This window comes from Pipistrellus kuhlii, unplaced genomic scaffold (genome assembly GCF_014108245.1).
Source record: "Pipistrellus kuhlii isolate mPipKuh1 unplaced genomic scaffold, mPipKuh1.p scaffold_m20_p_8, whole genome shotgun sequence".
In the NCBI taxonomy this organism is placed as follows: Eukaryota; Metazoa; Chordata; class Mammalia; order Chiroptera; family Vespertilionidae; genus Pipistrellus; species Pipistrellus kuhlii.
Genome location: NW_023425584.1, coordinates 68,866,420 through 68,893,724, shown reverse-complemented (window position 1 = coordinate 68,893,724; position 27,305 = coordinate 68,866,420). Strand labels below are relative to the sequence as shown.

General features: G+C 49.1%; 1 protein-coding gene across 7 annotated transcripts in view; it reads left to right on the top strand.

The window, feature by feature from the left end:
• The window catches only part of PTK2B (protein tyrosine kinase 2 beta), a 115,420-nt gene that overhangs the window by 74,902 nt on the left and 13,213 nt on the right, over window positions 1-27,305 (top strand). For 6 of the 7 annotated variants that reach the window (XM_036423783.2, XM_036423782.2, XM_045576961.1 and 3 more), the window contains 19 exons: window positions 11,568-11,746; window positions 12,245-12,332; window positions 13,494-13,573; window positions 16,017-16,079; window positions 16,280-16,334; window positions 16,727-16,867; window positions 17,217-17,291; window positions 17,907-18,008; window positions 18,756-18,873; window positions 19,470-19,509; window positions 19,917-19,963; window positions 20,787-20,837; window positions 21,397-21,494; window positions 22,292-22,376; window positions 22,614-22,714; window positions 22,990-23,105; window positions 23,598-23,698; window positions 23,876-23,965; window positions 24,804-25,008. In XM_036423783.2, the coding sequence (XP_036279676.1) occupies window positions 11,568-11,746; window positions 12,245-12,332; window positions 13,494-13,573; window positions 16,017-16,079; window positions 16,280-16,334; window positions 16,727-16,867; window positions 17,217-17,291; window positions 17,907-18,008; window positions 18,756-18,873; window positions 19,470-19,509; window positions 19,917-19,963; window positions 20,787-20,837; window positions 21,397-21,494; window positions 22,292-22,376; window positions 22,614-22,714; window positions 22,990-23,105; window positions 23,598-23,698; window positions 23,876-23,965; window positions 24,804-25,008 (1,835 nt within the window). Of the gene's footprint in view, window positions 1-9,785; window positions 9,960-11,567; window positions 11,747-12,244; window positions 12,333-13,493; window positions 13,574-16,016; window positions 16,080-16,279; window positions 16,335-16,726; window positions 16,868-17,216; window positions 17,292-17,906; window positions 18,009-18,755; window positions 18,874-19,469; window positions 19,510-19,916; window positions 19,964-20,786; window positions 20,838-21,396; window positions 21,495-22,291; window positions 22,377-22,613; window positions 22,715-22,989; window positions 23,106-23,597; window positions 23,699-23,875; window positions 23,966-24,803; window positions 25,009-27,305 lie in introns of all 7 variants that reach the window. The other variant, XM_036423784.1, reaches the window with a different exon arrangement.

Genomic DNA, 27,305 nt, shown 5'->3' with positions numbered 1-27,305 from the left:
ACACCCGGCCAACCGCTCCATGTGGTCAGAAGAGCAGCCGCCAGCCCGCAGTGCATCCGCTCAGGTTCTGAGTTTCCGGAACAAACCCGATGCCTTCCTTCAGATGCCACTAGGAGGAAGACCACTGGGTTGAGGTGCCAGAGGGGAGAAAGGCATGATTCCCTGTCCTGGGAAGTTTTTGTTTCTAAAAGAAAGGTTACCCTAAAGAGAATAAATGAAGCCAGCCTGGGGTATGTGAGAATAGTCTCTGGAAACCTGAGAAGAAAGGGTTCAGTCAGGAAACCACAAACTGATGCCACAGAGACACTCACAGTGATACAAAAAGAGGTGCAATCACCAGGACCTTCTTGTTGCGCCCGCTCCCCGTTTCCTGTGTGTGCTCACCAGGCCAGCGCCCTTACCCACAGGTGTCTGCAGATGGGGGCGCGAGGCATGCACACAGAGTTCCGGGCCCCTCTTTGTCTCCGTGACCGCATTCGTTACATCAACAAATTAGCAGTCGGTGCCCGCGCTTACATTTCTATTTTTAATCTGGCAGTCGCTTTGCTGCATGTCCTGGTTAGATAGTCTTTTATCACATCAACATGAATGCTTTCAGAGTGGGATGAGTGATGCTAACTTTTTTTTTATTATTTTGTTCATCCATCACTTTTTAAAAAAATTATCCCTTAGGTTCGTGGTTGGCAAACTGTAGCTCGTGAGCCACATGCGGCTCTTTGGCCCCTTGAGTGTGGCTCTTTCACAAAATACCATGGCCTGGGCGAGTCTATGTTGAAGAAGTTTAAAAATTTTGACTCTCAAAAGAAATTTCAATCGTTGTGCTGTTGATATTTGGCTCTGTTGACTAATGAGTTTGCCGACCACTGCCTTAGGTGTGTTGAGAACTCAGAACTTGTATAGCCATTGCACTTGGTTCCTAGGGCTGAGGTAATAAATTACAGACTAATGGGTGTCCTGAAACAACAGGAACACATGCTCTCACAGTTCTGGAGGCTGGAAGCCCAATCTTGAGAGGTCGGCAGGATTGTGTCTCCCCCAAAGGCCGCATGGGAGGAATTCCCTTCGCCTCCTCCAGCTTCTGGTGGCTCCTGCTTCCGTGGTTTATGGCTGCCTCTGTCTTCACATCCCCTTCTCCTCCTCTCTCTGTGTGTCTTTCCTAAGGACACGTCATTGGACTTAGGAGCCACCCAGACAGTCCAGAATGATCTCATCGTGAGATCTTTAACTTAATTACATTTGCAAAGACTCTTTTTTCCTAATGAGGTCGCATCACAGGCTCCATGGGTTAAGGCAGGGCTGGGAACGTCTGGCCCGTGGGCCGTAGAAGGCCTGCAAAATCATTTGGTCTGGTCCTGTCAAGGTATTAGGGATGAATTAATTAGATGTTTGACTAAATACAGCCGGCTAATCTTTAAGTTGGTAATTTTGTATGACCCGTGAACGATGTCGTAAATATCCAAATGGCCCTTGGTAGAAAAATGTTCCCCACTGCTGGGTTAGGGCATGGGCATATATCTTAGGTTCCACCATTCAGCCCACCTCAGCCATCAGGATCACAGTGTGTGTCGCTGGTACCCCCACTCAGCTGTAGACAGACCTGTGTATACAGTATGCAGGTGAGCAAGCAATTTGCACACCTCTGTGCACCCACATTGAAGCTCAAGACTGTACCGGGAAATGACTACAGAGCATAGCTGTTGAAAGTCTCTTTTCCCCATGGCTGCTCAGGATTCTCAGCTGCCAGGCCATTCTCACCATTTCTGTTCTCTTGGTGAATTGTGTCTCAAGGTACAGACCTCAGAGTCATTCTTGGATTCTTTTTCTCTCACATTCTGTATCCAATACATCAGGAAATCCTGTCAACCCTGCCATCAAAACATACCTGGATTCTGGCCATTTCCTTCTCGCCATCTCCACAGCCTCTACCCTGTTCCAGGCCATTAGCAACTCTTAACTATTGCCTCCTAACTGCTTCTCCCCTTATCCCCCTGTGGTACATTCTACAGGTAGCAGCCATGGGGATTTTCAAAACACAGGTCAGCTAGAGGGATATACTAGTATTTGAGGTATAGCTTAGATCACATCCCTGCTTTACTTTAAACTCTCCAATGGTCCTGCTCAATCAAAGTAAAACCCAAAGTCCTTACTTTGGTCTACAACGGAGGTCAGCAAGCAATGGCCTGCAGGCCAAATATGGCCCACCACCTGTTATTGTAAATAAAGTTTTATTGGAACACAGCCATACTCACTTGTTTACATATTGTCTAGGCCTGCTGTTGAGCTACAATAGCAGAGCTGGGTAGTTGTGACACAAGCCATATGGCCCACAAAGCCTAAACTATTTCTACCTGGCCCTTTACAGGAAACAAGCCTGGCCTAGCTTTCTCCCCTCACTTCCCTTCATGCTCTCTCCTCCCCAGCCCCACTGGCTTCTTCACATCTGCTTAAATGCACCAAGCACACTGGGGCCTCCCAAACACCTAACTTGGGTCTTCTATGCTCTCTGATCCCTTTGCCTGGATGACTCTTTCCCTACAAGGCCACTTCTCTCTTCCTTACTCCCTCTGGGGATCTATGCAGATGCACCTTTTCAGAGAGGTCTTTGCTGAACACCTCATGTGAAATAGCAGCCCCTTGTCTTTCTGGTGCCTTGACCTTCTTTGTGAGTCTTCTTAGCATTTATCTGAACCTGAGATATTATTTATTTATTTATTTATTTATTTATTTATTTATTTGTTTGTTTGTTTTTACTATTTAACCCATCCCCTGATAGAAAATAAGCAGCATAAGAGAAGGACTTTGCTTCTGTTTCTCCAGTCTGTGGAATTCATTAATGGGTAATTATTTAATGATGAATGAATGAATCAATGGGTGGATTCTAGTTATAAAGCCAACAGAGGCTGGCTGAAATCCCCTATCTCAATGTCCAAATTCCAGCGGAGGAGAAGGAGTTTCTGGATGACCTAGTGTATTCTGGGGGTGGTAGCTTGGGTCTGTGGCAGCAAATGCCCAAGAGGTGCTGTGAATAGGGCAAGCAGGTGGGTTCCCAGCTGAGGCAGATGATCTGAGTCACGGAAGAGTTTTTAAAGTACGAGGATGCCAAGTCCCATTCCCAATTCACCGAATCAGAATCTCAGGGGTGCTGGGACCCATTGCTGCCCCACCTCTGGATGCAGGACACCCAGCTGGCTCACGCTCTCTGGGAAAGGATTATCAGCAATCCTGGAATGGTGGAGGGCTCCAGAGTATAAGGACATTGTTTTAGAGTCTGAGAACTCACAACGTAGTGAGTGTGAAAGGATCTACGAGAGGGCGACAGAAGAGGGCTGGCTGGGCTGAAGGGAAGAGAAAGTCTGCAGATGGGCATTGCGTGGTTGGAGGTGGTGCCAGAGCACTCCCATTTTCATCATTCTAGCACTTGTCTGTCTCGAAGCAGAAGTGGCCTCCTTGTGTGGGGGCTATGTCTTATTTGCCACTGTATCCCAGTGCCTATATAGAGCCTAAGTCAGGAGATACACAGGAGATATTTGTAGAATGAATAAATGAACTGATGCCTAGAGAATACTCAAATGAGACCAGTAATCTCCTGCATCATTTGATATAAAGACCAAGTAGGAAGTTAGCTAGAGGGAAGATTAGCAATCATAGGTGATAGAGTATAGGATATAGGAGGGTTAATAGAATTTCAGCTCGTTTAAAATAGAATTCCTTATATATCCTTGAGTAAGTCACCTGACTGCCTCAGGTCTCAGTTTCTTTGTTTAAAAACAGTCAATTTTAAGTGATCTCTAAATTTATGTAAGGCTCTAAGATTCCAGTCTAAGTTTTATGAGCTTAATAAACGTTTGAACATATGAGTATCTATATAGTTGTAGATTTTATTTTATAATTAATATTATTATTTTTGTTAATCCTCACCCTAGGATATTTCCCCCATTGATCTTTAGAGAGAGTGGGAGGGAGGAAGGGGAGAGAGAAACATTGATGTGAGAGAGACACATCTATTGGTTGCCAGGCCCAGTGCTGGGGACTGAACCTGCAACCCAGACTTGTGCTCTTCACCTGAAATTGAACCTGTGACCGTTCGGTGCATGGGCTGACACTCTAACCACTGATCAACACCAGCCAGGGCTAGATTTTATTTTTGTGGCTATGCCAGTAAGGTCTGCTTTTACATCTGATCTTTTAGTCTCTAGAAGGCAAATTATCTGTTCAACTTAGCTTTTATCAAGACCTGGGTGAATTTTGGCTATTCTCTTGCTCTCTTAGCCTTGTGACATTTACTATCTAGTCAGCATTTTTGTTTTAGAGAATTTATTCACCTCTTAAAAACTGAGCTTATCAGAAGGATTGAGGTCCCACTTGCTAGCACGTGAGCCAAGCATGTAGGCATAAGCTATGGCATTTGTCTCAAGTTGGAAGATGATGTCTGCTCCTCTTATTTCACTATGAATTTTTCATGCCTAATCTGTGAAACCAAGCTTATCACATCTAAACTTAAACATTTATTTTTGAAGAGATTTTCTACAATTATAAAATGAATATATGCACAGTATACTACAGACCACCATTGCTCATGAACATACGTGCAAAAATCCTTAACAAAATATGAGCAAATAAAACCTAACAATATATAAAGTGAATACATGTTCATTCAATAATAATAATAATAATAATACATTTTCTTTATCACTACTGTATGCAGAGCCCTATGCTAAGTTCCTTACTGATACCATCTCATTTTATTATCAAAAGAACCCTATGAAAGATGAATATTTTACATTTTACAAATGACCAATCAGAGAAGTTAATTTGCCCAAAGTCACAAAGTACATCAGAGATGAAATAGTTTCTGACTCTGAGGCCATTCTCTTAACTACCACATTATATATAAAAGTTCAAATACAGGAAACCTGGGAGAATAAAAATTCTCATGTACATAATTGCACTAACCCAAGAGAACACTGTTCTCATTTTGATATATTACATTCTGAAATAGTTTGTTTCTGCTTCTATTACTGCCATACTTTGTATATTATTTCATATACTATAGATCCTGTTTATTATAATACAAACAAACAAGAAGTCCAAGAGTTGAGTGATGCATGGAAATCACCTTAGAAGGTGGAAGGGGGGGGGGGGGCAGTGTCACATGCTTATAATTTAACTAGAGGCCTGGTGCACGAAATTTGTGCATGGGGGTGGGGGTGGGGGGGAGGATGTCCCTCTGCTCAGCTGTACTCTCTCCAATCTGGGACCCCTCCGGGAATGTCTGACTGCTGGTTTAGAATTTAAGCCCACAGGAATCAGGCCTAAACTGGCAGTCGGACATCCCTCTCACAGTCTGGGACTGCTGGCTCCTAAGTGCTCACCTGCCTGCTTGCCTGCCTGATTGCCCCTACCTCCCAGCTTGATTACGCCCTAACTACTCCCCTGCAAGCCTGGTTGACACCTAACTGCTCCCCTGCTGGCCCGGTTGTCCCCAACTACCCTCCCTTGCTGGCCCAGTCACCCCAACTGCCTTCTCCTGCTGGCCTGGTCGCTCTCAACTGCTCTCCCCCGCCAACCTGGTCACTCCCAAGTGCCCTCTCCTATTGGCCTGATCGCCCACAACTGCCCCCCAACCCCGCCAGCCATCTTGTAGCAGCCATCTTGTGACTACATGGGGGTGGCTATCTTGTGCGAGGGCATGACAGTTAATTTGCATATTACCTCTTTATTATATAGGATATCTGTTCTTTTTATTTATACCACATGTTATCTAATGCCATCCAAATTCCCATAACTGAAAAGTTATTTCCCCCATTTTACAGACGGGGAAATGGAGGTCAGGTGCCAGGTCCTGTAGACTTCAAAGCCTGTGGTGGTATCTATCACCATACTCCTGATCTCTTGACTATTTTCGATGGTAGGTCACTATCCTTCAGAACCTCAGCTTGTTATGCAGGGAGCTGGCCATTATTCATTTCCTCAAGTAGTTGAGGGCCTTCCCTGTGCCAGGCCTGGGCTTGGAATTGGGCATGATAGCATATGTAAGGCTTGGCTTCTGACCTTGATTTGAAAGGTTAGGAAGACAAATATGGCCAATAGTCTTAATTTTAATTGGTAAATGTCTATATTAGTTTCTTAGGGCGTCATAATATAAAGTGCCACAAATGAGGTGACTTGAAACAACAGAAGTTGGGCTGGGCTTCTCTGAAACTGGAGACTAGAAGCCCAAGATCAAGGGTTTCAATCCTCCCTCTGAAACTCTTAAGAGAAGGATACTTCCTTACTTCTCACAAGCTGCCGGTGGCTTGCTGGCAATCTTCAGCCTTCCTTGGTTTGTAGACACAGTACTCAAATCCTCCATCTTCCCCTGACATTCTCCCTCTGTGCCTGTCTATGTTCAATTGTCCCCTTTTTATAAGGACATCAGTCATATTGGATTGGAATTATCCCAATGACCTCCTTGTAATTTGATTAGTCTGTGAATACCATATTTACAAATATGGTCACATTATAAGATCCTGGCTATTAGAACTTCAAAATACCTCTTTTTTTTTTTTTTTTTTTTAGGGACACAGTTTAATGATATTTTACTAGCCTGGCTGGTGTGGTTCATTGGTTGAGCATCAACCCAGGAACCAAGAGGTCATGGTGTTGACCCATTAGTAGCTGAGTTTTTAGAAACATCATGTGTGGAAACCGGTTTGGCTCAGTGGATAGAGTGTTGGCCTGCGGACTGAAAGATTCCAGGTTCGATTCTGGTTAAGGGCATATACCTTGGTTGCGGGCACATCCCCAGGAGGCAGCTGATCGATGTTTCTCTCCCATCGATGTTTCTAACTTCCTATCCCTCTCCCTTCCTCTCTGTAAAAAAAAAAAAAAAAAAAATCAATAAAATATATTTTTTTAAAAAGAAAGAAAAGAAAGAAACATCATGTTCCGCATATCCCACAACCCGAGCATGTGCCATGACCAGGAATCCAACCATGATCTCTTGGTTTATGGGTCAACACTCAACAAATGAACCACATAGGCTGGGTGGTGTTTTGCTTAAATAAAAAGGTGGACAAGACTATAGTGATTGCTATCGAAGTTATAAAATGTGTCTGAGGTATAAGGATAGACTATTAGATCATAGGAACAGAAAAAGAGGTGAGAAACATCCCCACACATATAGTTAGTCACCTAATGTTAGACATCCTTATAAAAACAAATTAATTTTAAACCATTCCTCATGCTGTTTACAAAAATTAATTTCTGACGGGGGGAGGGGGAATGTAGCTGAGTACAAATAAAGGAAGAGAAAGTGGATTGAGTAACTAACTGCTTGGGTGACATTTTTTTTTTTGGGTGGGAAGAGGGGGGGGGAGAAATTACCATGGGCATGGGGATAAGCATACAACCCTTCTTTGTTTCTGACCTAGAAGAGGAAATGCCAGAGAAGAGGGAGAGAGGCAAAGGCAGTTTGGGGTCTTCACACCACTTGATAAAGACAATAAATCAATGTTAATCAGGAAGGAAAGCCATAGAAATCCCCCTGTTTGCAGTGAAGCACCAGACGCTGTAAGCCACAGGCAAACTGATAGCTTGCTTTTCAGAAGCTCTCTTATGAGCAGAAGTAAAGGTTTTCCTGTAGCAAAAAAGAATCCTGGTCTTATCTAAATGGCAACTGATAAAATTAAGACAAGCTTTTTCTTTTTTTCCTATTATGTTACATATGGCAATTTAGTAAGTAGGTAGACATCTTATATTGTTGTTTTTTAAAAGTGGTTTATTAATCCTATGTAATAAAAGTGTAATATGCAAACCGACTGAATGGCAGAACTACCGGTTGGTGGGGGGTGGAGCAGGCCAGCCAAGGCACATGCGAGTGGGCAGAGGGATGGGGACAGCAATGGGGAGAGGGTAGCAGCGGAGGGGTGATAGTGGGGGCAGGGCCCACCGCTTGCTGGTGCTGATGCCGTCCCCTGATCGGCCCATCTGGTAAGCTCCCACAGAGGGAGGTTTACGGCAGCAGTGGCAGGCCAAGTGGGCCTAAGCAGTCGGTCGGACATCCCCTAAGGCCTCCCAGACTGCAAGAGGGTGCAAGCTGGGCTGAGGGACCGCCTCCCCCAGTGCACAAATTTTCATGCACCAGGCCTCTAGTAGAGAAAGAAATAATTGACTTATTATCTGCAATCTGAGCTGTGGGTAGAGGGCTGATTTTGGTGTTCCCACCATTTGCTTGAGGAGCTATGGGAATATTTGGGAAGTGGCAGTAAAGGGTGAGGGAAGAAGGGCTGATCCAAAAGTCTCCACAGTGAGATCATGTCAGACCTCATTTTTTTCTTCATTTAAACTGATTCCCACCCTGGTCAGTGTGGCTCAGTTTGTTGAGTGTTGTCTCATGCACTGAAGGGTTGCTGGTTCAATTCCAGGTGGGTTTGATCTTCGGTCAGGGTGCCTAAGGTAGGCAACCAATTTCTGTTTCTTTCTCACATCAATATTTCTCTCTCACCCTCTTCCTTCCTCTCTCACTAAAATAAATTAGAAATATTAAAAACAAAACAAAACAAAAACAAAACAAACAACCCACAGACTCCCTACCTAACTCTGGGACATTCTCAATTTAAGCTACTTTCTTCTGCCTAACCACTAAACAGAAGCTTCTTGAGGGGAGGGCTCTGTGTGGGCACTGGGCTCCTAACAATGCTTTGCAGAGTGAGTGTATCATAGATTGTCACGGATGGTTTGAATGAAGGAATCATTCTGCAGCATCAGAAGGCAAGGGTAGAGACAGCAGGAAGGAGACTGTGGCTCAGGGTGTTCGTCATTCTATTAGAAGGAAGTGTCAGAACTGGGGTTAGACAGGATTTGTGTGACTCCTAAGTGAGTTCTCTCTCTGCCACATGTGATGGTTAACCTGATTGCTGTCCAGGTGCTCCTGAAGGATTGGTGCACTTCACAATGCAATTCTGGAGGTAGCACAGACTGCGCAGGTTGAGGGCACAGTCTCAGATCTCAGGATTTCCACGTCGCCCACACTTCTGACAAATTTGACACAAACGTAAGGGTTCCAGTTAGCCTCTCAGGTCCAAGAATATACAATGCATTTAGTTGTCCAAGCTCTTTGGTCTTCTCCAATCTGAAAGAGTTCCCAAGTCTGAAAGGGTACAGGCCTTTTATTCTATTTATCTCTGAGAAGACCCCCCTCATCCTGGGTGTCATAACTGGACTCAGACATGAACCTTTGGCAGAAATATCTCAGAAATGGTTAAGGGTTCGTAGTGATCAAGGGGAGAGACGCTGTTTACCTGTCTACTGATGGTTGATGTTAACACTGATTACCTTTTGTGTCATCCAGGCTTTCCTTGGTATATGATTAGTTTCTGAAGGGGTAAGGTCTGACAATAAATAGGATATTGACATGATCTTAGCATATCATGTCAATATCCTATTTATCATCAGACCTCACCCCTCCAACAGTATCATCCATTGATGAATCATGCTTAAACCAACCAACACCATTTGTTGCTAAATGGTGATTTTCTATTTCCATCCCTTCTACATTTACTAGTTGGCATTCTACTATAAGGAAAACATTTCCTATTATTTATTTATTTATTATCTGTCTATCTATCATCTATCTGTCTATCTCAGATTCCATTTTATTCAGTGAGTGTAATCTATTCCTTCCTATCTTGTGTATTTTAAAGTTTAGGTTGTCCCAGATTTGTCCAGTGCCAGCCCCTTTAGGCTGATTCTGTTTGCTTGTTATATAGCCCCAACATTCTCTAAACTCTTTCTTTTTTTCCCAGCACAAAAAGGTATTCCAGTATCATCTGTTACTTTATTTGCCCTAGCCCTGGAATCAGCCATTTCTTCCAGGAGCACTGTATCTTTTTAGTGGAGAAGGATATTTGGAAACTAAGACTCAGTGTTTGGTATACAAATGACAATCAGGACATCATTGATCCTCGGTTCTTTCAAAAGTAAATCACTCATCTTTCTCTCCCTCTCTCTCTCTCTCTCTCTCTCTCTCTCTCTCTCTCTCTCTCTCTCTCCTCTTTCTCTCTCCCCAATGATTCTCTCTAGCCTTTCCCTCTCCATATTTCAAGTACTTTCTCCAATAGAAAGAAACCCATCTTCCATTACCTCAATATAGTTACACCTTTGCTCAATCCTCCTGTAGGTAACCAATCACCTAACCACCCCAGCCGTCTCTGCCCAGCCCCACCTCCTCCTTTGCTCTGATTCTGGCTTTGCTGCCACTACCAACCCCTCAGCCTCACTGCTTTGACCTGTGGTTGTCTCACCACTTCCAAGAGAAGGAAAAAGAAAAAGATTTAAAAAAAAAAAAAAAAAAAAAAAAAAGGTGAAGGAGAAGAAACCAGACTTTTCTTTTGTTTTCCCAATCTTTGTTTTTACAAAAGCATCAGAATCTACACTGGATTGTTATATCAAAATAATGCTAACATTTTTCTTAGTATTTATCTCATGTCAGATTCTGTCTTAAGGACTTTTATCTAATTCAATCCTTATAAAACCATCCAAAAGAGATGCTATTGTTTTCTATGTGTTATAATGGTTGTATGTAGGCTTGGTGGCATACACACTGCAAAGATATTCAAAAGAGGAAGGTCATTGCTGGAGAGTTTTAAAAGTTGCCTTTGGGGGTTCTCTCTGCTCCACCAGGAGTAGGCTGGATTCTCCAGTTAAGTATGGAACCACGTGAGGAACTTGAGTTAAACTGGAGCCAGTGTGATTCAGAACTAGGCACGGCCTTGTAGATGGGCTTCCAGGCAGCCGCCTCATTGTCCTCCTCCTAATCCAGCTCTGGCTCTAGGCCAGGAAGCCATGGCATCAGGATGTCGGGAAGTCTGACTTCTGGTCAAGAAAGTAGGAATAAAGAGGGCACCTAGTTTCTTATCAGCACTCCCTTTCCTCTGGTCATGCTTCTTGTGTGGGGACTGTGCCACTTAATCCCTTCATGTGAGTCCTGTCCTTCTCTCTTGTCCAGCCCCACCATCCCACAGAGCAGCTTGGTCTAGTTGAAATCCTCAGAGTCCAGTGGACCAGAGTTAAGAATCCCAGGTTAATCCCATGTGCTGTGTGGCCTCCTCAGTTTCCTCATCAGCCAAATGGGGGATGTAACACCTACTTACCTGTGTTGTATGGATTTAATGAAGCAATATATGCAAAGTGCCTAGAAGTGCCTACTGCAGACCCTGAGTAATGCCGACTAAATTGGAAACCACTCAAAGTGCGCTTTTTACATGGTGGTTGCTCGGTAATTATTGTTTGGTTGGAATGAAATGCAGAAGCACAGGATTCGTGTTCTTTGCCTCGCTGCGTTTTCTCCTTCGCTTCTGCTCTCTCCTCTTAGTTCCTCCATCTCTGCCTCATTTTGCCAGTTTGTTCATTCATCACATAGAGCACACAGTGTACCAGGCCTTACACTAAGTGCTAGAGAATCACAGATGGATAAAACATTAAGCAAGAATCTCACCCTAGAGAATCATACCTCCGGGGCTGCCTGAGGACTGTGGGAGCCTGGAAGGAGGCACCTCTGAGTCATGCCCCTGTCTTCTCCTCCGCAGGAGGTCATTGCCTCCATCCTGCTGAGCGGGCGGATCGGGCCCAACATCCAGCTGGCTGAGTGCTATGGGCTGAGGCTGAAGCACATGAAGTCAGATGAGATCCACTGGCTGCACCCGCAGATGACAGTGGGTGAGGTGCAGGACAAGTATGAGTATCTACACGTGGAAGCCGAATGGAGGTAGGAGAGAAGCCTTAGGCTCTCGAATTGGGGGAGATTGGTGTGGGATGGGAAGGCCCTGGAGGTGCTTTCTTGGAGCACTTCCCAACCTCTGAGAGTCTTCTAGAGCATCTGAGTGACGTTTTAGGCTTAGTCTTCCTGCAGCGTCCAATGCATGTACTTGCCAAAGCTTAGCATGGGCTCACAACACATCCCCATCCAAGGCAGGTACCTAGAAACATCCCCAGACAGGATGCTGTTGGTGCTGTGGAAAAGGAGGAAGAGAATTCTGGGAGAGGGGTGAGCCAGGCCAGAGGCTGGTCCAAGGAAATTGGTGGCCATAAAGATGAAGTGTGGGAAGTCAGCATCTGTTGGCCGCCCGTCTGTCCTCTGTGGTCCTCCATCCAACCAAAAGTCCTAACTGGGTGGCCAGGAACCACATGTGGTGGGTGAGGTTGTGTCTGTTTTGGCCAGCCCTACTCCTCCTTTAAATACAAGAGTCTTAATCTCCTGTCCTAGGTATGACCTTCAAATCCGCTACTTGCCAGAGGACTTCATGGAGACCCTGAAGGAAGACAAGACCACGCTGCTTTATTTTTACCAACAGGTAAGAAATAACTCCTGTGCCCAGGGTCCTATTACACCTTAAATGCCAACTATTAGCTAAGCTCTCCTAGGAGATAGAAGGACAAAGCCTTGGAGGTCCTAGTCCAGGAAATTTCTCTTGGAGATATTCCTTGACCCCTGGTCAACTGTCTAACTCGGCCTCTCTCACAGCTAATTAAGTGCCAGCTAACTCCACCCCAGACACTCACGGCTCCTCTTGGAGTTTCCTAATGGCTATTTACTGCCCAGGAGACCTGGCTGGTGAAGCAGGCAGAGCAGGTCTGCCATCTGACACACCTGGTTCCTCGTCCAGCTCTGCCATTTTCTAAATTTGTACCCCTGAGGATTTCACCTGCATAAAGCTTCTATAAAATGGGAATGATGATGATGATGATGATGATGATGATGATACCTTCTTTATAGGGTTATATTATTGAGGATCAAATGATATTATTAAGAATGTGCTGGTAAACCAGCTCTCTGAAGAAAAACAAAACAAAACATAGAACTTGCCAATTTCAATGGTGTAAATAGACCTGTTTCAAGCTACCGATGTGATATCAGCTTTAAAATTTTCAAAACATTTAATAACTGGCTTTCAATAGCTGTTTGGAGTTGCTCCAACATACCAACTATAGTGCATGTAAAGTTCCTGGCACAGAGTGAATGCCAAGTAAATGTCAGTTGCCTGATCTTAGGTCCCTCCTTTATCTCTTTCCTGGTTTGCTAGAGACCATGCCAGCTTCCCTTGTACAGTGTATGACACCTGTCACTACTTACCAGCAAGGCCTTGGGTAAATTCCTGACTCCTCCTCCAAATCCCAGTGTTCATGTCTCCAAAATGAGGACTGGGAGAGGGGAACTGGAACTTCCTGCCTCGTGGAGCCAATGGGAACATGTCTAAAACACTTCAAAAACCCTAAGGACCTCAGCCTGTGGAGGTCCCTCAGCAGTCAGCACTGCTCAGGGTTCTGGAGGGAGGCAGGGGCAAGGAACCAAGGTTGAGCCTCCCCGTCCTGCTCTTAATCTCCCGGTATGCATTTGTGCATGGCTGGCATGTGAGAGAGACAGGCGGGATTGTGTTCCAGGCATCCTGGGGCCTCTGCTTAGGGAAACAGGGAATGAGGGTGGGAGTCTCAGCCTCGGCTTTTCTTCCCGCCAGCTCCGGAATGACTACATGCAACGCTACGCCAGCAAGGTCAGCGAGGGCATGGCCCTGCAGCTGGGCTGTCTGGAGCTCAGGTATGTGGCCTCTGGGCCTCTCCATGGAGGGGCCCATGCTTCTCCTCCTGTGCTGGACTCCCGGCCAGCTGACTTTCCTCCACGGTGGGAAGTAAGAGTGGATATGTGAGAACCTGGAGGGGGCAGTGGTGGCCGACAAAGGATCAGGCCCTGAGGTGCTTGCCTGCCCGGCTGGTCCTCTCTGCCTGGAGTCCCCTCCTTCCTTTGGCTGCGCTGCTTTTGCATCCAGGGTGCCTGCTTCTTTCATCTCTCTGTCATCCTAGGGATTCAGTGATGTTTCTTTGAGCCTTAAGTGAGATTCTGGGAGATATTCAAATGTTGGGTTTTCTAATCTGTGTTCACCCACTATGTCCCCACCTCAGGTGGGTACAAATAAATATGTATGAAATTAGTGACTTATCCAAGAGGTCCTCAAATTTACAGTGTTTTGGAGGTGACAGGTGTGTCTACAGTTGACCATAATACAAGGCAGGATGAAATATGTGCCAAACAGATGTGCCTAGAGGAGCCATGGATCCTGCTGTAAGGCATTAGGAGGGGGGGATTTGAACTGCTCCAGGAAGGAGGAGAGAGATTTCCATCAGTAGATAAGGGGGAGTTTTGAGCAGGGGCGTATGCATTCCTGGCTCAGGGACCAATGGAAGGGAAAGAACAGATTGGAGGATAATGGGAAATGAGTTGTGGGAGGTAAGTTGGGGCTGATGATAACACTTTGAATGACACTCTAAGAAATAGGCCTTACTCTTGGCTGCTCTCTTTAGCTGGGTAAAAGTTATGGACCTGTGCTTGTCCATAGGCACTCTGTCCACCTGGTGTGTTAGCCAGTTAAAATGGCAGGCCTGGATTGGGGAGAACCAGCCAGGCACTAGAGGGCCCTCCTAGCAGGTGCATCCTCATTCAGTGATGGCAGTTGGGGCAGATTGGGAATAATTGGGTGCTCACTGGGAGCAGCTGAGATGGGGTTCAACCCAGAATATTGTGAAGTTCAATCTCTGGAAAAAGCAGTACATCTGATTAGCAGTGGTGACTGGTTCCCCCCGATATCCCAGTGATTTTCAATTGTCCAAATGCTAGAGACACACAGAATATGAGTGGTTGGGTTCCTTCGTCAAAAATAACTGATCTTCAGGGCATGAGAGGAGAGCAATCAAGGATATAGGGACTGCATTGGATTTCAAGAGATTGGAATGACCTCGGTAAAAACCCGAGTTACCTTTTTCCTAATTAAACATTTTTCCATTTGCCACCTCCTTAATCATTCTAAAATTGCTATTTCTTTCATATGTTTTAATTCCTCAGTGTTCACTTCAAAATGTGTTAACCCTTGCATTTAGCCAACCCCAGCTTTTATTTTACTAAGGCTTATTTAAATATTCTAGTCCTCAAAATTATTTTACCCATCCCCAGTATCAATACTCATTCATTCATTCATTCATTCACTCAACAACTATTATAAGCCAGGAGTGACATTAAGAGACCACTGTGTCTGGGACTTGGAAGCAGCTCTTCTCCCCTTAGTGAGTAATACATCCCCTTTGCCTGGCATACTCTTCTGATGCCTTTGTTCAGCCCGGTAAACTGTTCTTTATTCTGGAAGCTTTAGAAAATTTACCAAGCCAGTGCTGCCTGCTTGCCCACTGCATTCACAGAAAACCTCAGAGCACACCTGTGAAGTGTTGTTAATAAGCAATATGGTGGCCATAGGCTCTTCCTGCAAAGCCAACTCATGTGCTTTAATTGGGGATGTCTGCTATGATTTCATGATTTAGATATTCTTCCCAATTCCATGGCTTGGGAATATTTTCCCAGATTTTCTTGTAATTTTAAAACGATTTTATTGTTACATTTATACCTTTAATTGGTCTAGAATAAATGTTTAGATCAAGTGTGAGATGAGGAAATAATTGCTATTCTCCAATCATAATGAATTGTCTAAATTCATATCCTTTGAATGTTAAGTTACTTGCCTCTCTCTCTGCTTATAGTTTCAGCACAAACTGTTCTCAGATGTGTATAAAGACAGCTGGCTCAAGGAACACTGAGTCACTCTAGTGTGGGATTAAAAGTGTGACAATGTCTGCAACAGTCAAAATGACTAGATGTGGTGATCCTGGCAGAGAATGAAGGAGACTCAAGTGGGGACATTGGCTATTTGGTCTCTACTCAAACAATTGCTCAACTAAATAATAATTAAAATCTCCATCAAGACATATACTTAATGGGAAATAACATATATTAAGAAATGAATAAATGTATTTTCTAGGAGTGAGGTTTGTGTGTTTTCCTTTTCTTCGTGGTTTTCTAAGTATCAAATTTTCTACTCTCCTAATCTTCTCCCTCCCAATGGTTCTCACATGTGGCAGGGGAAGGGGACTGGGCAAGCAGGGTCCTGTGGCTTTGTTCTCCAGCCATCGGCTTCTCCATGACGTCTCTCTTTCTCCAGGCGGTTCTTCAAGGACATGCCGCACAATGCACTTGACAAAAAGTCCAACTTCGAGCTCCTGGAGTAAGTCCTGAGACTGGCCCCTGCCTCTCCTCCCTTCTCGCTGCCCTACTTTTCCTACTCACCCCTCCTTCACTCATCCCCAGACCAGAGCCAGGCAGGACCCATCTCCCCAGTCCTTGAGCCCTCTCACCTCTCCCGATTGGCCAGAACCTGGGTTGAGGGAGAGGGGTTGTCACATGATGCTTTCCTTCTTCTTTTAGGAAGGAAGTAGGACTCGACCTGTTTTTCCCAAAGCAGATGCAGGAGAGCTTAAAGGTAAGTGAGCAAGGAGCCCAGAAAGACCCCCGTTGTGCTGATCCCCAGGACTAGGGCTAAAGGTATTGGGCTGGGATATAGCCAGAGTATCTGTGCCTTCTTGGGCCATTTGGACTACAAAATGCATATAGTGGGCCCTTTCCATGGCTGGGCCTCAGGAATCTTGGCTCTAATTCCATATCAGAGGCCAGTTAGCTGTGTGGCCTGATCACTGGGGCACTGCCTCCCACCCAGGGCTATGGTGAGCCTCCCTAGAGACAACAGACGAGTGCTCTAGGTGAGAGATGGCCACTGCTCTCCTGGCAGAGGCCTGGGACCTTCCTACAGAAGCAGGCAGGCTCTCAGGGAGATCCCTAGGGAAGGAGCCTGCTCACCCTGGCCATCTCTCCCAGCCCAAGCAGTTCCGGAAGATGATCCAGCAGACATTCCAGCAATACGCCTCGCTCAGGGAGGAGGAGTGCGTCATGAAGTTCTTCAACACCCTGGCCGGCTTTGCCCACATCGACCAGGAGACCTATCGCTGTGAACTCATTGTAAGTCTCTCCTCCACCTGTGTTCCATGGCCTCTCGGGAAAAGGGAGCCAGGAGGCGGTCAAGGGGGGGGGGGGGGGCTGGGAAGGGGCTTTGCTTGCTTGTACTGACCTGGCTAAAATGCAACTACCGTTAATCTACTCACATCAGGAAAGAAAGGGAAATCTTGGCTCCCGCTCTGGGAGGTGGGCAGGGTTTGGGGAGGAGAATAATCTTTATGGGGAGGTGGGGGGTTTAGAGTGGAGGACCCAGGAGGTAGTAGTCTGAGTCCAGTGTAGTGGCCTCTTCAAATTTCTGAAATAGGAGCCGGGCAGGGCTCCAGCAGCAATCCCCTCTCTCCTTCTATTCCAGCAAGGATGGAACATCACCGTGGACCTGGTCATCGGCCCCAAAGGCATCCGCCAGATGACAAGTCAAGACGCAAAGGTAGAGAGAGACTGGGAGCACACCCCACCCAGCCCCAGGCTGTGCTGTCTCCCACCCTGGCCTGCCCCATCTGTTCTTCCTGCCCCATTGCCGAGAGCAGAGGTCCCTGGTATGAGCAGCGGGAGGGGAGTGTTTGGCATAACAGCATGGGGCAGGAAGACAGCACCAACTGCTGTTGGTTCCTTTCCCCCCTGATTGTCTCCTGCATAGAAGCTGGGAGAGCAGGAAGGCTTGGGGGTGCCGGGCAGAGGGAAGGACACTATGGCTGCTTTTCTGGCTCAGATACAAGCGTTGTTCTTTCAATGGCAAGATGGGGCCACCACTCTCTTGGGAGTCAGAAGACCTGGGTCCAGTCCTGGCTCTACCACCAACTTGGCATATGGCCGTGGGCAAAGCCTGGCTCTCTCCAGACCATGTTCTCGTCTGCAAACCATGGGGCTTAGATTAGATGATCCTTCCAGTCTTAATGGTCTTTGATTCTCTCTTCATCCTTCTGAGATACTCCCAGCTCCCACTTTTCCTTGTGCACTCCTTTTCCCCCATACTGAGCAATTTCCATGGCCTGATCTCAGGAGTGAGAGGATCTGAAGCCCACCTCCCCATCATTCCCCACAGCCCACCTGCCTCGCGGAGTTCAAGCAGATCCAGTCCATCAGGTGCCTCCTGCTGGAGGAGGGCCAGGCAGTGCTGCAGTTGGACATCGAAGGCGCCCCCCAGGTGAGCATCTCTGCGAACCCGGAAGCTCTGAAATGAGGGGGTTACAACTTCGAGTTGGGTGTTCCTGTTCAGATGCTCAGAAAACCAGGAATTCTCTGGCTCCTGAGATCTTGTTAAGAAAACTGCACCTAGTTCTTGGACAAGGTACCAGGATGTTGACACATGAGAAGGAAGCTATCTCAGGAAACAAAGCTGTTTGAAAGAATGTCAAGATAAAGCTGAGTTTATTGGGGGGGGCGGGGAGGGGAGGGGGCGTAAAGGTGACCAGAAATCAAGGTACTAATCAGAGGCCTAATGTTGAACAAGTGAACAAGGATGCAGGACCAAGACCGCAAGGACACCCAGGGTTTTTGTGGGTGGGAGAATCAGAGAGACCTCGGACTGAAAACAGATTTCTATCTCTCCTCTCATTCATCTATCCCCTGCCCCACTCCCCCCACCCTTCCCCTTTCTGTTTCTGCTCTTGCATATTTTGTACCTACCAGGTACAAGGCATTGTGAGACCATAATAAGGCAGACCAGGAACTGGCCTTCCTAGAGTTTAAGGCAATTCAGTTGGGAGGGATGACAAGAGCGCCCCCTGGTGGCTATAGGGATTGCAAGTCAAGCCTCAGAAGAGGCACAGATGGGTTCCTGCTGGGGATGGATGGATGGATGGCAGGAGTATGCAGTTTCTTCTCTTTTCCTGTGAGGTAGACTCCAGCCAAGGCTCTGGGGTCTCATGCTTAGCTGGTCTCTTCTCTGCAGTCCTTGTCCATCAAAACCTCCTCTCTGGCAGAAGCCGAGAACATGGCTGACCTCATAGATGGTTACTGCCGGCTGCAGGGGGAGCACAAAGCCTCTCTCATCGTTCATCCCAGGAAAGGTGCGTTTCCACTCAGAGGCACACTGGCCCAGTGGGCAGATGACCGCACAGCTGAGCCAGGCTGCCTCTCCCCAAGCCCCACCCCACTCCTGCCCCCTCTGCCCCCCCCACAAGGGAAGCTAAGCCATTGACCAATCTGTGACTGAAGTGGCTAGGATAGTGTGTGGCTCACCTAGCCCCACGGGACATTGCCTGCTGTCCCATTCTGGGTCCCAAGCTACAGACCTTGGCCCATGGGACAGTGGCGGCCTGAAGGCCAGTTTCTGGGGGCGGGGAAGATGTTGGTAGCCCCAGGAAGATTACGGCTGTTGCTAGAACCTGGCTGATCCCTCTTGTGTCTCTGCTTTGGAATGGGATCAGGAAGCAGGGGTCTGGGCTGGGCCTTGTGGATGGTAGGAGGAGGAAACCAAATAATGTCAACAAAGAGGATTTCAGTTCAGGCCAAAGGCTGCCCATCTTCCACTCAGACTCTCAGAGAGTGCAGAATGGCGGGGAAGGTCTCCCTCGTGTGGGCTCACTGGAGCAGTGAGGTCAGCCGTCCACCCAGGACCTCGTGTCCCTGGCTCCAGCTCCTTTTCTTCCTTCCTTCTTCCCAGATGGTGAGAAGCGGACCAGCCTGCCCCAGATCCCCGAGCTGTGAGTACAAGCAGATGGCAGGGAACAGGCCCTGCACTCAGCCTGCCTCCCGGGAGAAGGCAGAACAGCCCGTAGTGTCTGGGCCCCGGCATTTCACAGTGGAGATTTTTTTTTTTTTCTTGCCAGTAAATTTCTCCCAGTAAATTCCTGTAGGGATATTTCTACATTCTAATGCCACCTGGCATCTCATCCTAGGGGCTATTGCTGCTGTCCCTTCCCTCCTGCCCCCTGGCAGCCTGGGCCACGCTCCCAGGTTATTGCTGCCAGGACAGGCTGGTTCCCCGGGCAGGCAGTGGGCACAGTGCAGCGGGCCCTCCAGGCGGAAGGTGGGAGAGGGTGGGCCGCCGAGGGGACCACTGCCAGGCTCTGAGCTCACTTGGCTCCTGCCCTCTCCTCTCCTCCTACAGGAGCCTGGAGGCGCAGCGGCACCGCCTCTCGGAAAGCTGCAGCATAGGTGAGCTGTCATTCCTGCGCCCAGAGCCTCTCTCTGCCTGCTCTCGTGACATTGTCAAGGATCCCCTCCAACTGACAGAAAAGTGAACTTCCCCTCCGAGGTCTTAAAGCATCATCCGTCACACTAGCCAACATGTTTTGAAGAGGTAGCATGTGGCACCATGTCTGTCTGGGCCAGCTCAGGCTGCCCTAACAGAACACTTCGGGCCGGGGGCGCTTAATCGACGGACATGTATTTCTCGCAGTCCTGGAGGCGGAAGTCCACAGTCACGGTGCCGGCAGGGTCAGGCCCGTGAGTGAGCACTCCCTTCCTGGTTTGCATGGAGGAGAGATGGAGAGATCGGGTCTCTTCCTCTTCTCCTCAGGGCACTGTTCCCACCCTCGGGCTCCACCCTCATGACCTCATCTAACCCGAATCACCCAAAGGCCCCCCTTCCCAATACCATCCCACTGGGGGTCAGGGCTTCAACCTGCGAGGTTGGGGGAAGATGGTCACAAACAGTCCATCCATAACAGTGTTAAATACAGAGCAGGTATTCTTTCATTTGATCTTTAGGACATTCCCCAGGAAGATTCCGTTTACAGGAAAGGAAACCGAGGTTAAAGGAGGCTAACCAACTTGTACTGAATAATGCAATGGGGCAGTAGCAAGCGGGACTCTAACCCTGCCACCAGAGCCTGGTTCTCGCCTGGCTCCTCCCCTTGCCCCCCCCACCGACGGCACCTTTGGTTTCCGTGGCCTGACGTGGGAGCCACACACCTGGTTCTGGTGGTGCCCTCAGAGGGCATCTTGCCCACGGGATGTTCTTTTCCTGTCCTTGCAGAATCAGACATTTACGCCGAGATTCCTGACGAGACTTTGCGAAGGTCAGGAGGTAGGTCCTTGACCCCAACATCTTGGCCACAGCCACGGCCCTATGAAGTGACATTATGGGGATGGGGACACATGTGACACCACAGGGGGACTTAACTCTCTCTCCCTTCCTTCTTTCCTTCCTTCTTTACTTCCTGCCTGCCTGCCTTCCTTTCTTCCTTCCTTCCTTCCTTCCTTCCTTCCTTCCTTCCTTCCTTCCTTCCTTCCTCCTCTCCCATGTGTGATTCAGACAGGAACAACCTGAGTGAGGCCCCTTTGATTTAAAAACCAAGATCATTCTTTTATCCCCACACTATTGTCCTTCATGTGCCTGTGGAGAGCCTCAGAGCGTGGACATGGGACCAGCTTTCAGAGGGCATAGGGCGATGGCTCTTCCCCGGGTCTGAGACAATCGAATAGACTAGAGCCCCTTGCCCAGCCCAGCCCCTGGCTCTTGGCTGAGGTGTTGCCGGGGGTCTGGTTACACCTGAGCAGGGCCTGGCATTGCAGCCTGTGGACACTCAGGTTCCCGGTGTCGGTGGTTTCTGAATTCTGGGACTCTGCTTTCTCCACCTCTGCAGGCCCACAGTATGGCATCGCCCGGGAAGATGTGGTTCTGAACCGTATCCTGGGGGAAGGCTTTTTCGGGGAGGTCTACGAAGGTGCCTACACGAATCACGTGAGTTCTGATTCATCCCTGACACTCCCCTTCCATGTTCTGTAGGATAAGGAGGAGGGCGAATTGTACGGGGCTGGAGGCAGCGGTCACGACGTGTGGGTCCTCACGCACTTGGCATTTGCAGTATTCATGAAATACCCAGGGAGTGAGGGAAACAAGAGTCATTGCCAAGCAGGAGAGCGATGCCAGGGATCAAAATAGAGGCAGCACCAGGAGAGGGGCCTCTGGCTCTGGGTGGGGGAAGACAAAGCCCAGAGGCATGACGACATGCAGTTCTGAGAGAAGGAAGGTGGATCTGAGGCAGGAGTCTGTGGGGAGGCCACTGACGGGCAAGACACGGTTGGTGGTTGTGTTTAGGCCTGGGGAAAAGGCAGAGCTGAGGGCAAGGGGCAGGATAAATGTAAAAACTAGCAATAAAGAGAGAAGGAGACCTGGATGCCATGTCTGATGATGGCCTTACAGGTGCTCCACACACGCCTGCCAACCTCGGGCAGATCCCTGCCCCCCCTTGGCCTCAGTTTCCTCATCTGCACAGCCAGGGACTTGAGCTACCTGATCTCGAAAGTCTTCTCCAGTCCCAACACGTCCTAGTCAAGAAGGAAGAGAGGAGGAAGGAGAGGACGGGCAGAGAAGAGAGGAGAAGGGGCGAGAAGAGGAAGAATGGGGGAGAATGGGCTATGCAGAGACCCAGAGGCCAGGCGTCCCCTGCCATCCCTTGGCTGGGAAGATGATGGTGATACCGGGAAGGGACATGTCCCTTTTGGGGCACTCGGGCCCTGAGCTCACTCTCCCTGCAGAAAGGGGAGAAAATCAATGTCGCTGTGAAGACCTGCAAGAAGGACTGCACGCAGGACAACAAGGAGAAATTCATGAGTGAGGCAGGTAGGTGTCCCCCGAGGAGGAACACAACCCCTATGGGCTGGAGAAGACCATGAGGTGACATAGACTTCCAAGACGAAGAGGGGCCTGGAATTCCGGGAGCGGGTGGTGTGAGCAGTGCTGGGACCCACACGGGAGGAAGGCTGTCCCTCCCCGTCTCTCTCAGCCAGGACAGAAAGCACGACTCTCCCACGGGGCCTTAGATCCCTCCGACTCCCCCCCTCCCCCCACCAATTGCAGTGATCATGAAGAACCTGGACCACCCGCACATTGTGAAGCTGATAGGCATCATCGAAGAGGAGCCCACCTGGATCATCATGGAATTGTACCCCCACGGGGAGGTGAGCTGCAGGTGGCTGTGGTAGAGGGGGCTGTGATGACGGCTGTGCCACAGCTGGGCAGGGTGGCCTGTGTTTAGGAGGGGCCCTTGACTCCCAGCTGCCTGCCTTCTGTGTTCAGCTGAAACACCCCAGGGACCCTTTGTGAAAGAGATTCCTGGACCCTCTTGCCAGCCAGGGTTCGCCCTCCCCTTGCCCTCACCCCTGTTTGCAGTGGGGCTCCTGGCTCGTGCTGAGGCCATGCCCAGGTCTTGATGGCACCTTCTTCCTTCCCACAGCTGGGCCACTACCTGGAGCGAAACAAGAGCTCCCTGAAGGTGCTCACTCTCGTCCTGTACTCGCTGCAGATTTGCAAGGCCATGGCCTACCTGGAGAGCATCAACTGTGTCCACAGGTGCAGCTGGGGGGAAGCCGGGCCCCTCGATCTGATTCTGGAGTTTGGGGTAAAGCAGGGTCTGGGTGTCACACAGACCAGAGCGGAAACTCCAGCTCCGGTCCCACCTAATGGGACAACTTGAGCACCTGCTGTGAACCTGTTTTCTCATCTGAGAAATGGAAACAGGCATGTGTACCTCTCAGGGTGTTCTTCAGGGTGAATCTGAAGCCCTGGGTGTCTGATTGTAACTCAGTGCATTCAGCCTGCTTCCCTGTGGGTTTTGAGAGAGGACGATGGGAATTGAAGCTCCACAGAGGAAAGGGGTGGCTGAGGGCCTGGAGCGTGACGGGGGCTTGAAGGCCACCCCAGCTCCCACCTGGGCTGGGCTGACGACACAATCTGCCTGACTGTGCTCCCTGGCCAGCACTCTCCTTTGTGTCTCTGTTCATCTGTGTCTGTCTGTCTGTCTGGGGCATTCTGAACCATCTTGTCTTCATATCCTTCTTCCAGGGACATCGCCGTCCGGAACATCCTGGTGGCATCCGCGGAGTGTGTGAAGCTGGGGGACTTCGGCCTGTCTCGGTACATCGAGGAAGAGGACTACTACAAAGGTGAGGGCGGCCCGCCCCTGCTGTGCCCTGAGGGTTTGCTGAAGCCCCAGCCCCAGAAAGCACGGCGATGGTCCGGGGTCGGTAGGTCCTTGGGTCTCCAGAGAATAGGCTGTCTTTTTGGATAATTCTGGATCGTTCTTCCCTAACTGTCTCTGGAAACCTCCACCCCACCTCCAGCCTCGGTGACGCGGCTACCCATCAAGTGGATGTCGCCCGAGTCCATTAACTTCCGCCGCTTCACCACGGCCAGTGACGTGTGGATGTTTGGTGAGTGGAGTTTCGGGAGGGTGTGGAAAGGGTTTTGAATCTCACCTCGGTGACCAGGCCAAGAGTTGGTGCGGAGAGCAGGGGCTGGGCCCCCACGACTGGGTTACAGGGTTCTGTTTGGCTGCAGCCACTGGGACGTGTGAGAAATGAGAGGCCAGGGGTGGGGGGGGGGGCACGGTTTGGGGTGATATGGGCGGAGGGCCGGCCCGGGCAGTGCTGGCTAATCTTCCTGGAGGAGGTTCCCAGGGACTAGTGTGGGGACCCTCAAAGGCAACTCTGAGGCTTGTTCTGAGAAGGAGGTGCGGGGAGAGGCGAGGAAAAAGCCGGTGACAGACAGCCCCTTCAGAGCACACGGCCTCGTAGGTGACCCCTCTTGGTTCCCTGCGATCTCATTCTTCTTCCCAGTTTCCGCAGAAGGTGGCTGAGGCCCGGGCAGGCCAGGGCCTTCCCCTCGATCACATAGGCAGCAAGTTTTGGCTTCAACCCCTAGCAACCCCTAGCTCTGAGAGAAGGCACCAGTGGTCCCTCCACCTGCCTTGGGCTGCCCCACCCTACCTCACAGAACCCCAGTAGATGTGTGTGGAGGGGACAGAGAGAGGGGACCTTAGTTCACTTACAGATGCAGGTGGCTGGTACCTCGGAGACCGCCATGGTGAATAAAACTCCGGGGATGCTCAAGGGGGAGGTGAGGGAACACGGGAGCTCCTCCCCGCAGGGACACAGAGCAGATTCCTCTGGTTGTTCTTGGAGGGGCTGGACTGACCTCTCCAGGGGTGGCACTCCCCCCCTTCCTCCCCACACCCCACATGGGCCCTGACCCCTGTCCTCCTGCTCACAGCCGTGTGCATGTGGGAGATCCTGAGCTTTGGCAAGCAGCCCTTCTTCTGGCTGGAGAACAAGGATGTCATCGGGGTGCTGGAGAAGGGCGACCGGCTGCCCAAGCCCGACCTCTGCCCTCCTGTTCTCTACACCCTCATGACCCGCTGCTGGGACTATGACCCCAGCGAGCGGCCCCGCTTCAATGAGCTGGTGTGCAGCCTCAGGTGAGCCTGGAGCGGGGGTAGGGGCTGTGGGCACGGGGCCCCAAGGGGGCCCGGCTTCCCTGCAGCAGCACTTAGAGGTTTATAATGTACTTCCCTAAACAGGAAGCGTCCTTGGTCCCACCCTGTGCATGAGAGGATCAGGTTCAGAGCTGGGGACTCTCCCTGGGCAGGGACAGGTGGGGGCTGGCACTTGCTCTGGGGCCTCCCCTCTGGCAGAGCCACCCAGCAGAAGCTCAGAACCTTTGTTCCTCCAAGATTTTCAGGAAGGAGAGTATGTGTATGTGTGTGTGTGTGTGTGTGTGTGTGTGTGTGTGTGTGTGTGTGTTTAAAGAATGTTTTTATTGATTTTTCAGAGAGAGAGGAAGGGAGAGGGACAGAGAGATGGAAACATCAATGAGAAACATCGATCAGCTGCCTCCTGCATGCCCCCTCCTGGGGATTGAGCCCGCAGCCCAGGCTTATGCTCTGCCTGGGAACTGAACCAGGGACCTCTTGGTTCAAGGATTGATGCTCAACCACTGAGCCACACTGGCCAGACAAGAGAGTCAGTTTTGACTGTGAAGACAGTGACCCAGGGGTCACCTCTCCCTTCTGAATGGAGCATCAGTGGCCTAAGGGTCTGATCCTTCTCAGATGTCCCAAAGCCATCATTCCCCTGGTTCTGGGGGTGGGGGTGGGGGGAGGGTCCCTGGTGAAGGGTGCTACTGGAGTCCATTTTGGAAGGTCCCCTGTTTCCTTCGTGGCCGGCCTGACCTCCTCCTCCTCGGGGGATCTGACTTTGGGCATCTTTCAAGGCAGACTTTCCCTGTAAAGGGCCAGATAGTTAATATTGTGGGCTTTATAGGCCGTGCTGTCTCTGCTAGGAATGCTCAGCTCTGCCCTCCAGCTTAAAGCATCCATGGGCAGTATGGAATGAATGCGTGTAGCTGGTTCAATGGGACTTTATGAGTGGATGCTGACATGTGACTTTCATATAATTTTCCGGTGACATGAAATATTTTTTCTCTTTCCAATCATTAAAACACTTATAAACCATTCTTTGTTTGGGGCTGCATGAAAATAGGCAGTGACCAGAATGGCTCACAGGTGGTGTCTGCTGACTCCTGACTTAGGGAATCTAGTGCTTAGTTGATGAGAATACTGCAACTTCAAATCCTATTGTTAAGTTGCTGGCTTATTTTTAGGGCAAGAATAGCCCCTGGGCACTGGGAATAACACTTTGTAGGGGCAGGGGCGGCAACCAATGTGCAAGACCCCAGCTAAAAAGGCCATTCGGATCCTGCCTGCCCCTTTATTGACTCTCCCCGTTAATTCTAGGCTTGTCTCTTGGACCCTGATAAGAGAGACTTGGGAAACTGAAGGATTCCAGGAGAAAAGTATTTGAAAGATGTAACTTGAGAAAGCAGACACACTGGGGTGATGAGTTGGTGGGGGGCCCTTAATTCATTCTGGGGCTTGCGAACCAGGGGGAGCTGTGACAGGGTGCCTCTCCCTGGGCCCAGAAGCACACCCTCAGAGCACTGGGCCAGCCCCCCCATCATGGATGGAGCGAGGAGATGACTTTTCCAGTGTGGTCTGAAGGATACCCAAAGACTCCAATGACCCCAGGATACCTCCCCCAAGCCCCAGCCTGGCAGTCCGCCATTAGAGTTAAGAAAGGATTAATGAGTATTTCCCAATCTTCTGGGGCAAGAAGGACCCTTTTGATATCAAGCTTTGAGAATTCATCCCTATAATGTTAGTTACACTTCCGACTGTTAAAACAACTTGTTGATTGACCAAATGCAGCGAACTGTATGATCAATTTCTTATTACACACAACATGACACATATAAATCTGAAAACACAATGTCATCTATTGTCTGGTCAGTAGTACTGTTAAAATGATTAAAAAAGACAATTTAGGTGATACACTTAATACTCCATGAAGCAGGCAATCTCCATTGCCAAGGGTCAGAGAATTGCGAGGTGGGGCAGAAAATAGGAAACTTTTGCAGGATAAGGATAAGGAATAGGAGCAAAGAAGAGAAAAGCAGAAAATGAATAGGGAACAAGGGAGGAAGTGTAGAGCCCCGAGCTGTCTCAGTGTGTGGGGATCGGCTGACTAGATATGCTGCATTTCTGGTTCCACGGAGCTCTTAGAGGGCCACAAAAGCTATCTGAGTTGTGCTTTGCTGGGGTGGCACCCCAGAGTGACTCCATCTCAGGCCTAGACATTTACTACAATCATACGTAATACTTGGTCTGCAGACAATGTGTGTGAGGTACGCACATGAGCATGTGAATTCATGGGCCCT